The sequence below is a fragment of the Trichechus manatus genome, unplaced genomic scaffold (assembly GCF_000243295.1).
Source record: "Trichechus manatus latirostris isolate Lorelei unplaced genomic scaffold, TriManLat1.0 scaffold00075, whole genome shotgun sequence".
Classification (NCBI taxonomy): Eukaryota; Metazoa; Chordata; class Mammalia; order Sirenia; family Trichechidae; genus Trichechus; species Trichechus manatus.
The window spans coordinates 4,771,264-4,785,037 of record NW_004444011.1 but is presented as its reverse complement, the minus strand read 5'-3'; the positions used below and the strand labels follow the sequence as shown (position 1 = coordinate 4,785,037).

Here is a 13,774-nt window from a genome sequence, read left to right as displayed (position 1 = left end):
TGAGGGAAGCGTTCTGCAGAAGTCCTGCGGGCTGCCACCAGGAGTCCCACGAAGGAGCAGACCATTAAGCCTCATCGGTTTCGGGCCTGGGGCCCTGCGCGCGCCCGCCACTCCGCCCGCCAGAGCGCCGCGAGCTTCGCGGGCCCCGCCCATGACGTACGCCGAGCGGCGGGCGGCCGAGAGCAGGAGGGGGCGGGGCGAACCATCGCGAGTGAATGGGGCGCAGCGACCATCCGCACATTCCAGTGGGCCCACGTGACCCGGCCGCGCGGTCTGAGGTAAACAAGCCGTGGCCCCGCCCCCGGACCCGTCCGCGCGCCCTGCACTGCTTTTAGTTGGCGGGACTCGCTCTAGTCGGGCGGGCGGCTTCCTCCGACAGTCTCCAGCGCCCGCCGCAGGCCAGAGCAAGGGGAGCGGGCACTGTGCCCCGGGTCTGCGGGCTGAGTGCGCCGGCAGGGGTCGAGCGCGCGTCGTCTCCCCGCCCCCACCGCACGCTGTGGCGCAGCAGGAATTTGGCGTGGAGCTGGGCGCTATTTGCGGTTCTTGACGCTCTGCAGGAGGCTGCTGGTGGCCCTTCGGTCATTTCTATTCTAGGGGCACTGGGTCATAGCTCTTGGCCGGCAGCGGCCGGCCCCCTCCCCCAAGCCCGTAGGGTGTGTCCCCCACACGGGGGCTCGCCGCGCCTATAAGGGGGTTGAGCGGCGGGCAGGGACATGCAGCTCTACAGCAGCGTCTGCACCCACTACCCAGCCGGGGGACCGGGTCCCACGGCCGCAGCACCCGCTGCACCCGCCGCCGCCGCACCCTTCAAGGTCTCCCTGCAGCCTTCAGGATCCGCCAGCAGCGCGCCTGAACCCGATACCGGTGAGTGCCAGCCCGCCGCGGCCGCTGAGCCCACGGAAGCTTCCTCCGCCGCCAAGATGCCCGCCTTCTCCTCCTGCTTCGAGATGGTGTCCGGGGCCGCCGCCCCCGCTTCGGCCGTCGTCGCCAGCCCGGCCATCGGGTCCTGCAAGCCGCCACTGCCGCCGCACTACACGTCTACGGCGCAGATCACCGTGCGGGCCCTCGGCGCCGACAGGCTGCTTCTGCACGGGCCCGAGCCCGGCGCCACGGCGCCCACCGCCGCGCAGCGCGGCCGCTGCCTTCTACTGGCCCCGACGCCCGGCGCCCCGGTCCCGCCGCGGCGGGGTTCTTCCGCCTGGCTGCTGGGGGAGCTCCTGAGGCCCGACGGCCCCGAGCCTGCAGGCCTGGAGGCGGCCCGGCACGGGCCGGAGAGAAACTTCCGACTGAGCGAGCACCGCCAGGCCCTGGCCGCCGCCAAGCACCGAGGCCCCGGGCCGCCCCCGGGGAGCTCGGAGCCTAGCCCCGGCTCGTGGAGCGAGGACCACTCGGCAGAGAGGAGCCCCCGGGGCTGGGAGAGGGGTGGCGACCCTGCAGGCGCAGACGAGGCGCGGCGGCTCGATCTGGAGGCCGAGGCGCCCCCCACGAGGAGTGGCGAGGCCGCCTCGAGAAGCGCGGCGGAGTCGGGGATCGTCTCCAGGTCGGATCCCAGAGACGAGAAACTGGCCCTGTACCTGGCGGAGGTGGAGAAGCAGGACAAGTACCTGAGACAGAGGAATAAGTACCGATTTCACATCATTCCCGACGGCAATTGCCTCTACCGAGCGGTCAGCAAGACGGTGTACGGAAACCAGAGCCTCCACCGAGAGCTGAGGGAACAGACGGTGCACTACATCGCTGATCATCTCGACCACTTTAGCCCCCTGATCGAGGGGGACGTGGGGGAGTTTATCATCGCTGCTGCTCAAGATGGGGCATGGGCCGGGTACCCTGAATTGCTGGCGATGGGGCAGATGCTGAATGTGAATATACATTTAACTACAGGAGGGAGATTGGAGAGTCCCACCGTGTCTACCATGATCCACTATTTGGGCCCTGAGGATTCCCTTAGGCCTAGTATTTGGCTCAGTTGGCTCAGTAATGGACACTATGATGCGGTATTTGATCACTCATACCCTAACCCGGAGTATGACAGTTGGTGCAAACAAACTCAAGTGCAAAGAAAACGCGATGAAGAGCTTGCCAAATCCATGGCAATATCCCTATCCAAAATGTATATTGAACAAAATGCATGCTCTTGAAATGTTTGGAGACCAACACCCTGGGGAAAATTACATAAATAACTTCTGATTGGAGAATTACACGAACTGAAATCAGGGTAATAGCACTTTTGAACTTCCTAGTAAATTTACTGTAGATGTAATGCCTTAATCTTTGGTTTTTTAAATGTTTTCTCCCCAGAGCTGAAGGTTGCTGGGCACCTAAATGATGTTTTATGAAAGCTTTGGGTAATTCTACTGCTATTTATAATTTGCTGTATAAAGTTAGCACTACTTGATTTGCAAGCTGATGTTTCACAGTGTAAATTTGTTCATTCCTGGCAGTCTGTTTTCTATAAAAACGTATTTTTGCACATTTTTAAAAATTGGTGTACCTTCATCTGTGATGTGTTCCATTTTGACAAACGGCTTTCAGGCATAATTCCAGAGAAGTGCTTTATATGAAGTTTATCATTTTGAACAGAGTTTGTGATTTAATAGTTTATGTTGTGGAACTTTGGCTTTTACAATTCTTAGATGATTATTTTAAATGGATGTTGATGCATTTGTGTTACCAAATTATTGGCCCATTCCAATTTGATTAAACAGAAACAGATTTGTTGTTTTGGAAATCTTTATTTTTCTAGAAATAGTCAATCTTTTAAAGAGAAATATTTAAGGGAAGGTTGTGAGGAGAGTTGTTTTTTTTTAAAGGGGTAGTACCAGCGGTTAGAATGAAAGTCCCATATTTGCAGGTGGCAGACAGAGTGATTATTCTGTACTCTGCTTAATGTTTAGAGTAGATTGTCTGGTGCTCTCAATTGTTTATATTTGTCGTTTTGTTATAAAAGGATTTTAATACAGTGTAAAACTTTGTGACAAGATAAGCCTCCTGTTTTAAATAGCTACTTGGATTCATCCAAGATATTTAAAAACTAGTAGCATAAATGGCCTCCAACTTTGGAAGTTATTTTATAGCAGGAGAATATTGTCTTAATACTCTCAAAAGGCAAAATAGGATTGCCTTGTATTATGTAAAAATGTCTGTAAGCAGAGCTTGTATGGTTTGCTGGGTCAAACAATGTTACCAACTTGAAATCTATCTCATTTCCACTTTAACTACTTTTAGTCATATTTATTAAGTAATGCAGTTTGTACTTTTTTATTTTGTAACATTTTGTGATTTTTGTACAATTCTGTATTTGTACAGTAGAGCAATTCTCAGCTGATGGAGTGAATGAATAAAATGCATAATTTTACTTTTGAATGCCTTTTTGGATAAAGTGATTTTAAAATTATACGACTTCTGTAAGAATCTTTCTTACATGCACACTTTTTTTTTTTAATGTATAAAAATGCCACAGAATAATGAGAGTTTTTCTAAAGTTTCACATGAACAGGATTGGATAATCATTACTAATTTCAAAAGGATAAGTCTTATAGTGAAATATACTTTAAAGATGGAGTAACTCAAGAAATTGTTCTCATTATTTCTAATCTAATGCCTATCTAAAATTATAGATGCACCTATTGGCTAATGAACAGGGAAGTGCAAGTATTGTGTTAACTAGCACAATGTCTGATTAAATGTCACAGTTTTGTGTTCCACTCACTCTCAGCAAAGATGTAATGTTTTAAAGAGTAACTAAAAGCAGTGTCCTGATTTTTGCCTAGTTTGGTCTCTTGGGACCATATGAATATTAATTTTGAGATGTGTTAGGTATAGTTGAAAACATGCACATGTGTACGTAATGTTGGGTGTGTCTTTTGTTGTAACAATAAAAACAGCTACTTTGGAATTTTTACTTCTGAGTTGGTTATAGACACACCTCAGCTTGAGTTCGTTGCTTAACTACATCTTTGGAAAAATGGCATTGGTTATCAAGGAAAGACACTTTTCAAAGGTTTAAATGTTAACTAGTCATGGATCTGTTTTGTTTAAGGGAAGATAGGTTTTGCATCATGACTTTACTAATTCAGGTAATTTGGGGAGAAAAATACATTTATTTGAATTATCTGACTACTAAATATGGTTATCTTTCTCACTTTATTTAGAGCTCTAACATTTGGAGATTCTTAAAATTTGTGCACAAAATGAAAGAATAGATGTATTAGGTGTAAGTTCTTCAAAAATATTAATAATTCTGTGAGCCTGTTACTGTTTTAAGTGGGTTCCATTGTGTTGCTCTGTTTGATTTTCAAATGAAAATGCCAAGTCCTTGATTTAGATTTCTTCCAAGGAGTTACTTGTAAGATATGAGTAAAAGGGTTTTAACTAAAGTGTGATTTTTTTAAATTATTTTTGTTGTTGAAAATGTACACAGCAGAACATATACCAATTCAGTTTCTACATGTACAGTTCATTGACGTTGATTACATTCTTCCAGTTGTGCAACCATTCTCAACATCATTTTCCAAGTTCCTCCCCCATTCTGCCATTAACATAAATTCACTACCCCCTAAGCTTCCTAACGTTCCTAGTTTCTGTTGTTGATATGATCTCATTAGAAAGTTCTTTAAAAGAGCACAATGCTCAAGACAGATATTGTTTACTAATTAAGCTAAGCTATTGTTTGGTTTAATGAAGATTTCAGGGGATATTTTTGGTTTAAGATCCATAAGGTTTTTTATTTTTATTGTGTTATAGGTGGAATTTTACACAGCAAATTAGGTTCTCATTTAATAATTATATACAAATTGTTCTATGACATTGGTTACAATTTTCATAATATGTCAGCATTCTCACTATTTCCATTCTGTTTATTCTGTTTCCAATGATGTAGCTTCCCTGCCCCTCCTTGCTTCTCATCTTTGCTTTTGGGTAAATGTTGACCATTTGGTCTCATATAGTTAATTGTTTAAGGGAGCACATTACTCACAGGTGTTATTGTTTATTTTATAAGCCAATCTATTTAATTTGGCTGAAAGGTGGCTTCCAGGAGCAGCTTCAGTGCTAGGTTAAAATGGTATCTTAGGGCGACAGTCTCGGGTTTCTCTAGTCTCTATCGGTCTTAGCAGGTCTGGCCTTTCTTAGGAATTTGAGTTTTGTTTTACGTTTTTCTCCCATTCTATCCGAGACCTTCTATTATGACCCTGGTCAAAACGGTTGGTAGTGGTTGCTGGGCACCATCTAGTTCTTCTGGTCTCATGTTAGAAGAAGCTGTGTTTTGTGTGGGATATTAGTTCTGTGGACTAGTTTCTTTTTTGAGTGTTTGGCTTCCTTCTCTTTTGTTCCAGATGAGTAGAGATCAGTAGTCATATCTTAGATGGCTGCCCGCAAGCTTTTAAGATCCCAGACACTACTCAAGAAACTAGGGTGTAGAACATTAGGAACTGTTCATGCCAGTTGATTAGTTGTCCCATGAGATTATGGTCCTAATAAACCTTTAAACCAATCCTCTGAGTTGTTTGGAAATATCTAGGAAGTCTCTGTAACTGTGTTCCCTGTGTGCTTTATTATATATATGGGTATATACGCAGCACACACAAACATGTATATACATATGCCTAACAGATAAACACACATGCATGTGCATGTACTCGCATATGCCTTCCTATACACATACATGCATACACATCTACCTATGTAACCAGACACGCATGTTTTGGTTGTTATTACTGTTCAAAGTGTGATGTTTTTAAATAAAAATAAATGGATCCTAAAATCCTGCTATATGGCAGCATGTTTTTAGCTGTCTGGCCTAGGTCAGTATATGTCTTTCGGGTACTCTTTCTATGGCTTGGTTTTTGAAGAGGAAACATAGGATTCGGCACTCTCTTATGCCCACTATTTATTCTCTAGTGACATACCAGTTTTGTTTGTTAGCAGTAGCAGTCCTGGATCACTGAAGATTGAGCAGTTAGAAAGGTGGACCTCTGGTTAACTCTTACTTACTTTTAGCAAACATTTATTAAACAGTTAATTCCTTCATTTACTCTTACAAAGCAGCTAAGAGGCTTAAAACTATGAAGGGAACAGTTGATGGTCTGAGCTAAAGATCTTTAGAGTTTACTCTTCCCCATAAAATAGGAGGTAGGATAACATAAATCCAACTGTGGTGTTTTCAGGCAAATTAGTATGAAAGTCATACTATAAATTTAAATTTTATTAAAGTAGCACATAAAAACTATGATACAAATAGCTATTAGTGTGGTTTTTTAATCAGTTGCATTTAAAAACTAAAATGGCCTAGTATTTTAATATTTTGGCAAAAACCTAATTCCTGAACCTTCTTTGTTCATTTTCCGCTCAATTTTTTTTAAGACATTATAGTATGTTTAATTGGACTGAATGTTAAATCATTCCTGATCAATGGCAAAAGGATGTGCACATGTGATACATTAATTACATTTTTTCTAAGCTTGTGGTCTTATGCCAAATGGGGTAGAATTTTCATCAGATACCATGTCTTTTCTCAGAAACCACATTTTATAGAGAGAAAGAAATGCCTTAGGTCCCTTGAACATCAGGATTGGTTAGTCTCAACTTATGTAAATATTTTTTCAAAAGGATCTTGAGATAGTGTCACTACTTTATTTAAAACTTACGTGTTTTTCCTTATTTCCTAAAAGATTAGTAAGTGCAACTTGAAAATCTTACCATGGTGTCCAATGTGCTAATATAGAGGAAGGGCATTAGCCGAGAAACATAGGTTTTAAACTTTCAGGACATCTGATAACATGATATATAGGTATGTGCACCGGATAAATTTTTAAATGTATACTTAAAATATGAAACGTGTTCACATTTGACAGCTATTTGTCACATGAAATCGTAAGTCTAGACCTTAATTTTGTTTTTTTACATCCCTAGGTTGTCAGTGGGTGGCGCAAGTGGCTTGTAATAGACTGCTAACCTAAAAGTTGGTGGTTCAAACCGACCCACCGGCACCGTGGAAGAAAGGCCTACTGATCAGCTTTCAAAAAAATCACAGCCAAGAAGACCCTATGGAGCAGTTCCCGTAACACATGGGGTTGCCATGAGTCTCAATAGACTCGATGTCAACAGGGCAACAGGTTTCATATTTTTTTGTTTTATTACAGTGTCAGTCACTATTCTCAAAGAGGCACTGAGAAACTAGATGGCATTTAATTCAGTTTCATTCCCCAAATCTACTAAGTTCAACAGCCATGGACTATGTCATGTTGCCTATTGAATACCTGGGTTCCAGTGCAGTACCTAGCAGAGTAGGTGCTCAGTAAATATATTTATTGAATGGAGAAATGAATTGGAGGGAAATGTGAGTTTTAGGAAATATTTGGTTGGTGGATATGAAATTAACAATGATTTGACTCAAAGTACTGGGAGTTATCACTGATAAAGTAATTCTGAGCATTTTAAAGAGAAATAGGGTTATAAGAAGATGTTAAAAGTATTGAATTCTATAGTGGACAAAATAGTTTTTGAAACCAAAAATGAGGATTTATTGATTTTATCTTTGTGTCATCTTTCAAACCTTGAGAAACTGAACAAAGAGAAATTACTTCAAAATAGAACTTCCATTCATCTGAAGTGATTTAGAAGGTGTTGCCTTGTCCACCAGAGGTGTTGCTCTGGCTTATGTTTAGGAGTTACACCTCTCCCAAGTCCAGTCTATAGCAATTCCTAGTTTAGCTATATTTTCTTTCTGTAGTCATTTGAAAAGGAAATGTTGGGCAGATTTCAAGCATACTTCGGACTGCTGTGTCTAGTAGCTACTGACTGCATGCTTATTCGATCAGTCAGTGGAGCCTGGGCAAGTAGCATGAATCGGATCAAAACAGACCCACTGGGGGAAAAAAAATCAGTGTATTTCCTGCTACTGTAAATTGGGTCGTGACAATTATCCTACGAGTAAAGCTCAGAGAGTTCATTCCCATCAGATTACTTGTAGTAAAACCTTATCTAGGCTTGTTTCAGACAATGAATTTTCTAATAATTGAACAGACCATTTATGTGTAAAATATAAAAACAATAAGTTCTTTTGATAGAATTGTTTATGGTACACGTATGTGTTAGCCTTTGTAAACTAACTGAATGTAATTTAATCTTCCCGTAATGACTTAAAACTCTCATGAAGGAGTGGGAGGAGTCCCTGGGTGGTATAAATGGTTACTTCGCTTGGCTGCTAACCAAAAGGTTGGAGATTCAAGTCTACCCAGAGGCACCTTGGAAGAAAGGCCTGGCAGATTGATTCCACAACTGGTTTGGCTTTTTCGATGGAGTGTGAACGATTCGGGAGCGTGGGGAGATCTTTGAGGTGTGGCAATCTGTTGGTACTTTAAAGGTTCTCAGAGCACTGGGGCTTTTGTAGGTGATGTATACATTCCCTTACATTCTGATTGCTCTTTTTCACCATTGTCACCTTCCAGCCCTAATACTCCATTATGATTTCCTATGTTCAATTAGAGAAACCAACAAATATGTTTGTTAGAATTGACTCTAAAATGAGTTTCTAATTTCGAACTGGGGTGCTCTGCTATGAGTAATATACTTAAGCTTTAGTTTTTGATCACACAGAAAGCTTTTTTGCTTTCTTCTTTGTGTTCTTTTTTTGCATTCTTTGGTGGTGTCCTGGAAATACTGAATTTGTCAGATTAAGGCTCTGCTGAATGTGTGTAGTGGCATATTAGAAAAAACAAAAAACGAAACTTTTGAGGTTAGCTATCCTAATCTTCAAAATTGGGGCTGATTTGTCATTGCTTGGTTGATATTTTCCTTCCTCTCTACATATGTAACCCATTTTGGTATCTACCTACCATTGTATTCCTTTTGTTTCTGCATTTTTATATTTAGTTTTCTGGTCCACAAAGCTGTGCTAATTATGAGGTAAGTAAATTTCAGGTCTTCAGTGAAGATCCAAATCACAGTGTACATGAACAGGTTGAGTACAGATACAACAGCTTTAATTTGAAGTTCCTCTCCCTAATACTTGTTTAATATATGTATATTATGCTTACAATGGTAAATAAGCCAATCTTCCTCATCATGGCCTTCCATTTCCATGAGGGCAAAATATTTTTTCTCATATTGTGTAGAATGGGTGGATAGATTGAGTGGGCACCCTGCATTAATGTACTGACAAGTAGAACTTAAACAATTTTAAAAAACGAAAAGATGAATTAATTCCAATAGGCAATGTGTGCTTTATATTTTAAGGGAGTGGAGGTAAGGGGGGAAAAACAGCCCACAGCATTTTATAGTCTGTTGTACTGGAATGATTTTAGCAAGTGATGATTAGATTGGCAATGTATAGAGATAGTCCCAATGATGTAATGCTTGCGGTAACGATTGTGTCTAAACAAATATTTCACTTAGATTAGAAGTTCCCTGAATAATTTTAGGGATAGGCAGTGTGGTTGCATTTCTTAGCTTATCATGGTATAGAAAGGTGGTATGCAGAACAGTTAACTGTGAAGGGGATGTATACCAATGTGCCATGTAACACCTGTGGAGCCAGTTTGTAAAACAAATAAGGTTTTCAGTTCTAATGACAAACAAGAAACATTCACACTATTTGTTTCTTACAGTGCAATATTAGGTATACTGGTGATGTAACAGCAATGAAAAAAGAAGGAAATGGCACAAGGTCAGTAGAAGAATACAGTCAGGAAATCCTTAGTTACCTGTCACTTCGCTGCCTTTGCCATTTGCTGAAAAGTGCCAGACCTAAAGGGGGTAAACAGTGTAGGTTTTTACTTTAAATCTATAAACAGCAGATGCTTGAAACAGAAATCTCAGTAATTCTAGGCCACAAAAGACAGAGATTTAAGATGTATGTTGAACTTTTTGATATAAATTAGTTCTCTGACAGCTTCCTCATTACCTTTTCTTTTTATTGATAGTGGCTGTTGGCAGAAACCAGCACTACTCAGAATTGCAGCAATTTGCAAAGAGGTGGTTATACTAATTTAGAAGGCAACTTGACCCTTTGAGAATAGACAGTGCAGTTGTATTAGTTAGGTCAAGCTGTTGTAACAGAAAGTTTATTTCTCTATCGTTTAACTGTTCCAAAGGAAGTGGTCCAGGTAGGCAGGGCAGCTCTGCTCCATACAGTCATTCCCTGGGGCACTTGCATTGTCAGCGTGATCTAAGCCACAGGACTACCTCCCTGTCTGGATTTTAGCTGGTGACAAGGGGAAAGAGCATGTGGAGAAGGGGCAGCCTGAGGTGGGGCAGTTCATTTCTGCTCTCCTTCATTGGCGAGAACTTAGTCACATGGCCACATCTGACCAGGAAGTACCATTCAGACTGTTCCCAGGAAGAAGAGGAAATAGATTTTGGTACTACAATAGCAGTCTTTTCCAAATCTTTATTTATTAACAATAGTATAGGTTTTAAATATCTTCAAGAAGAAAATTATATATAATGACATATCCTGGGAATAAGTTAATACACATTAACTTGTTTCACATTACAAAAATATAAAAGAATTAATTGTTGCCACAATATAGGGTTCCTTATCAGCTCCTCAAGGCATTTGGCACAGATTAAATAAATACATATGCAGAGCCTTCCATATTTTGAGAAGGCTGCTATTTTTCTCTTTCCTTTCCATTCTTAATTGTTCTTTAGTATATTAGAAATATCCTGGAAATGTGACCTTGAATGCAAGCCCTAGTTGTCTTCAGAAAGAACAATATCTAAAACTTTTTTCCTTTTTAGGATTTTACAGATCTCACTTCTTTAGAACACTGCTGATTTTACTTCTTTCTCTATTTCTTCTTTTACATTGTCGTGCTTAGTTTTCTTCAGAATAGCTTGATGTGATTTGCTCTGCTTAAAATTAGGTGGGTCTTTACTTTTTTTTCTCATTAAAAAGAGAAGATGAAGGTAAAGGCAGAAAATGAGAAGGGAAGAGAAAATGACTAAATCCCACTCCACCTCCTAAAAAGGAAAAGAAATCATTAATGGTCACTTACTGAGCTAGAGGCTCTGTATAAAGGTCATACTTAGATTTTAAGGATGAGGCTTATGCTCTGAAATTAAAGTTAATGAGAGTCATAAATGGGTCAGAGCAGCCAACTGTAAAGGTAACCCACTAAAGAGATTGTTACTAAAGTTGCTGTTGAGGAGAACGGGTCCTCCCAGTCTAGTCAGGGCAGCTGTGCTACACAGCATCTCCTTGTTGTTGTTAGTTGCCGTCATGTTGGCTCCAACTCAGGGTGACCCATGTACAGCAGAATGGAATGTTGCCCAGTCCTGTGCCGTCTTCATGACTGTTGCTTGAGTGTATTATTGTTGAGGTCACTGTGTATTTTGAGTGCCTTCCAGTCTAGGGGGCTCATCTTCCAGCACTATGTCGGACAATATTCTGTTGTGATCCGTAGGGTATTCATTGGCTAATTTTCAGAAGTAGATTGCCCCAGGCCTTTCTTCCTATTCTTCCTTAGTTTCTAAGCTTCACTGAAACCTGTCCACCATGAGTGACCCTGCTGGTATTTGAAATACCAGTGCCATAGCTTCCAGTATTATAGCAACACACAAGCCACCACGGTGCGATAAACTGACAGGCGGGTAGTGAAAGTATCTCCTTAGCAGGTATAAATTAAAAGTAATTGATGCAAAGAAAGCTGTAACTGACCCAAATATTTTCTAGTACTACTGTAGTAATGTATTGTCGGGAGAGACGGGTGGTAGTCTGTATGAAGCCTTGAGAAAGGAGAGCCAAGAAACAATCAGTTGGTCAGTGTGTCTCTAATTTTATCTAGGTGAGAGGGTACACTAGGCCAGCCAAACTAATATGCTGAATCAATAAAAATAAAGGGAAACATTTTTTGGAAATAGGAATAGATATTTATTTAACAAATATTGATTTCCGGGAGAGTAGTAAGCCCTATGCTAAGTATTATGTAAGCTCACAGACCATATAAAAAAAAAACAAACCAAACCTGTTGCCGTCAAGTCTATTCCAACTCATAGCATCCCTATAGGACAGAGTATAACTGCCCGATAGGGTTTCTAAGGACCGGCTGGCGATTCGAACTGCCGACCTTTTGGTTAGCAGCCAAACGCTTAACTGCTGTGCCACCAGGGCTCACAGGCCATATGATAATAGATAATAATTGGACGATATAATAATCATACCAGTTACTATCGAGTCAGTTACAACTCATGATGACCCCATGTGTGTCAGAGTAGAACTGTGCTCCATAGGTTTTCAATGGCTGATTTTTTGGAAGTAGATTGCCAGGCCTTTCTTCCAAGGCACTCTGTATATACTCAAATGCACTCAGCTGCTAACCAAAAGGTTGGTGGTTTGTGTCCACTCAGAGGCACCTCAGAGGAAAGACCTGTCAATATACTTCTGGAGCACAGTTCTGCTGACACATACAGGTTGTCATGAGTTAGAATTGACTTGATGGCAAATGGTTATAATAATTACATCTTCTTCATTAATTATTTTGCTTATGAGGGTTGTCCTTGGAGTCACATGGGCTTGGGTTCAAATTGTGGCTGGATCACTTACTACAAGAATGGCCACTGGTAAGTCAGTTAACCTCTTTAACCCTGTTTCATCATTTGTATAATGGAAATAGTAATTGTGTCTATCTCAGAGGCTTGTTGTGAGGAGTATGAGAAATAATATGTAATTATATATATCTCAAGAAAAGAGTGGGCATTTAATAAACGTTACCTATTTCTATAATTATTTAGAATCACAGGACTGGTTTATTTATATGCATTGATTCTTGTTCATAGCTTTGCCTTCAAGTTTAATCCTGAATTTCTATTTGATGTTTACTCTATTTTAAGATTATTTTTTAATATTGATTGCTAAGCTGGTTTTGTTTCTTTATTATTAATAGTTTTTGCCTTTATTCATGTAAATATTTTATATTAATATTTTACATCAGCATATTTAAATATTAAAATTTTAATTTTAAAACATGAAAATTATAAGTGCTTTTGAAAATAGTGAATGTTGGCCAGATTTCATTTTATTTGACACCTATTTACACTTTCCTATAGTCAGCATCTGTTGATAGCTTCGGTTTACTTTAGAAATCAAAATTGTGTTTGGAATGGACAATTTTTTTTTGACTGGAAAATTTTAATTGGAATTTTGATCATCCTTAGTAAATGTGTTTAAGAACTATGGGATTCTTTCCTTTGATACAATATTCTGCTTTAGTTGCCTCATCTTTGGTACAATGTGTCATCTACCACATTTGATCTTTTACATGAGAAGTACCATTTAAAATTTTCCAGCTTCATGAATTTCATTTTATCTTCACCAACTTTTGAGAAGGAATAAAAGGTAGGTGGTTCTCTCTGATTTAAAGAAGATGAAATTGAAACAGAAGTCAAGCTTTCACAGTGGTAATACTGAGAGTAATGCCCAGGCCTCTTTATTTTAAACCAGGAATGTGTTAGGTTTCAGCATGTGTGTTTTCCCCATTTGATTGGTAGTGGTTCCCAGGAGCTCTGGCTGTGTTGAGAAAGAGTCACATGCAGGCCTTATGGCAGAGTCCATAATCAGGGTCAGATTATCCAATAAGCAAGGTAAGCACGGTGCTTACCTTGTTTACCAGATGATCTTTAGTGGACACTTTCACTACAGATTAGTAGGTAAGCACAAGTAAGCCCGTGCTTACCTTGTTTGCTGAGTCGTTGTCCCTGTCAGGGATTGTAAATTTAAAAAGAGGTTTCGATTCTGTAGAAAGGTGCTGTGGGTTTGGGAGAGAGACAGATG

At 40.8% G+C, this 13,774-nt stretch overlaps 1 protein-coding gene across 1 annotated transcript; it reads left to right on the top strand.

The window, feature by feature from the left end:
* Nucleotides 1–339: 339 nt before the first annotated feature.
* OTUD1 (OTU deubiquitinase 1) lies at nucleotides 340–11,419 on the top strand. Its single transcript, XM_004380533.2, has 2 exons — nucleotides 340–2,218; nucleotides 6,913–11,419. Exon 1 carries the CDS (start codon nucleotides 714–716, stop codon nucleotides 2,139–2,141), a length of 1,428 nt encoding a protein of 475 aa, XP_004380590.1. The 5' UTR covers nucleotides 340–713; the 3' UTR covers nucleotides 2,142–2,218; nucleotides 6,913–11,419.
* Nucleotides 11,420–13,774: the final 2,355 nt, after the last annotated feature.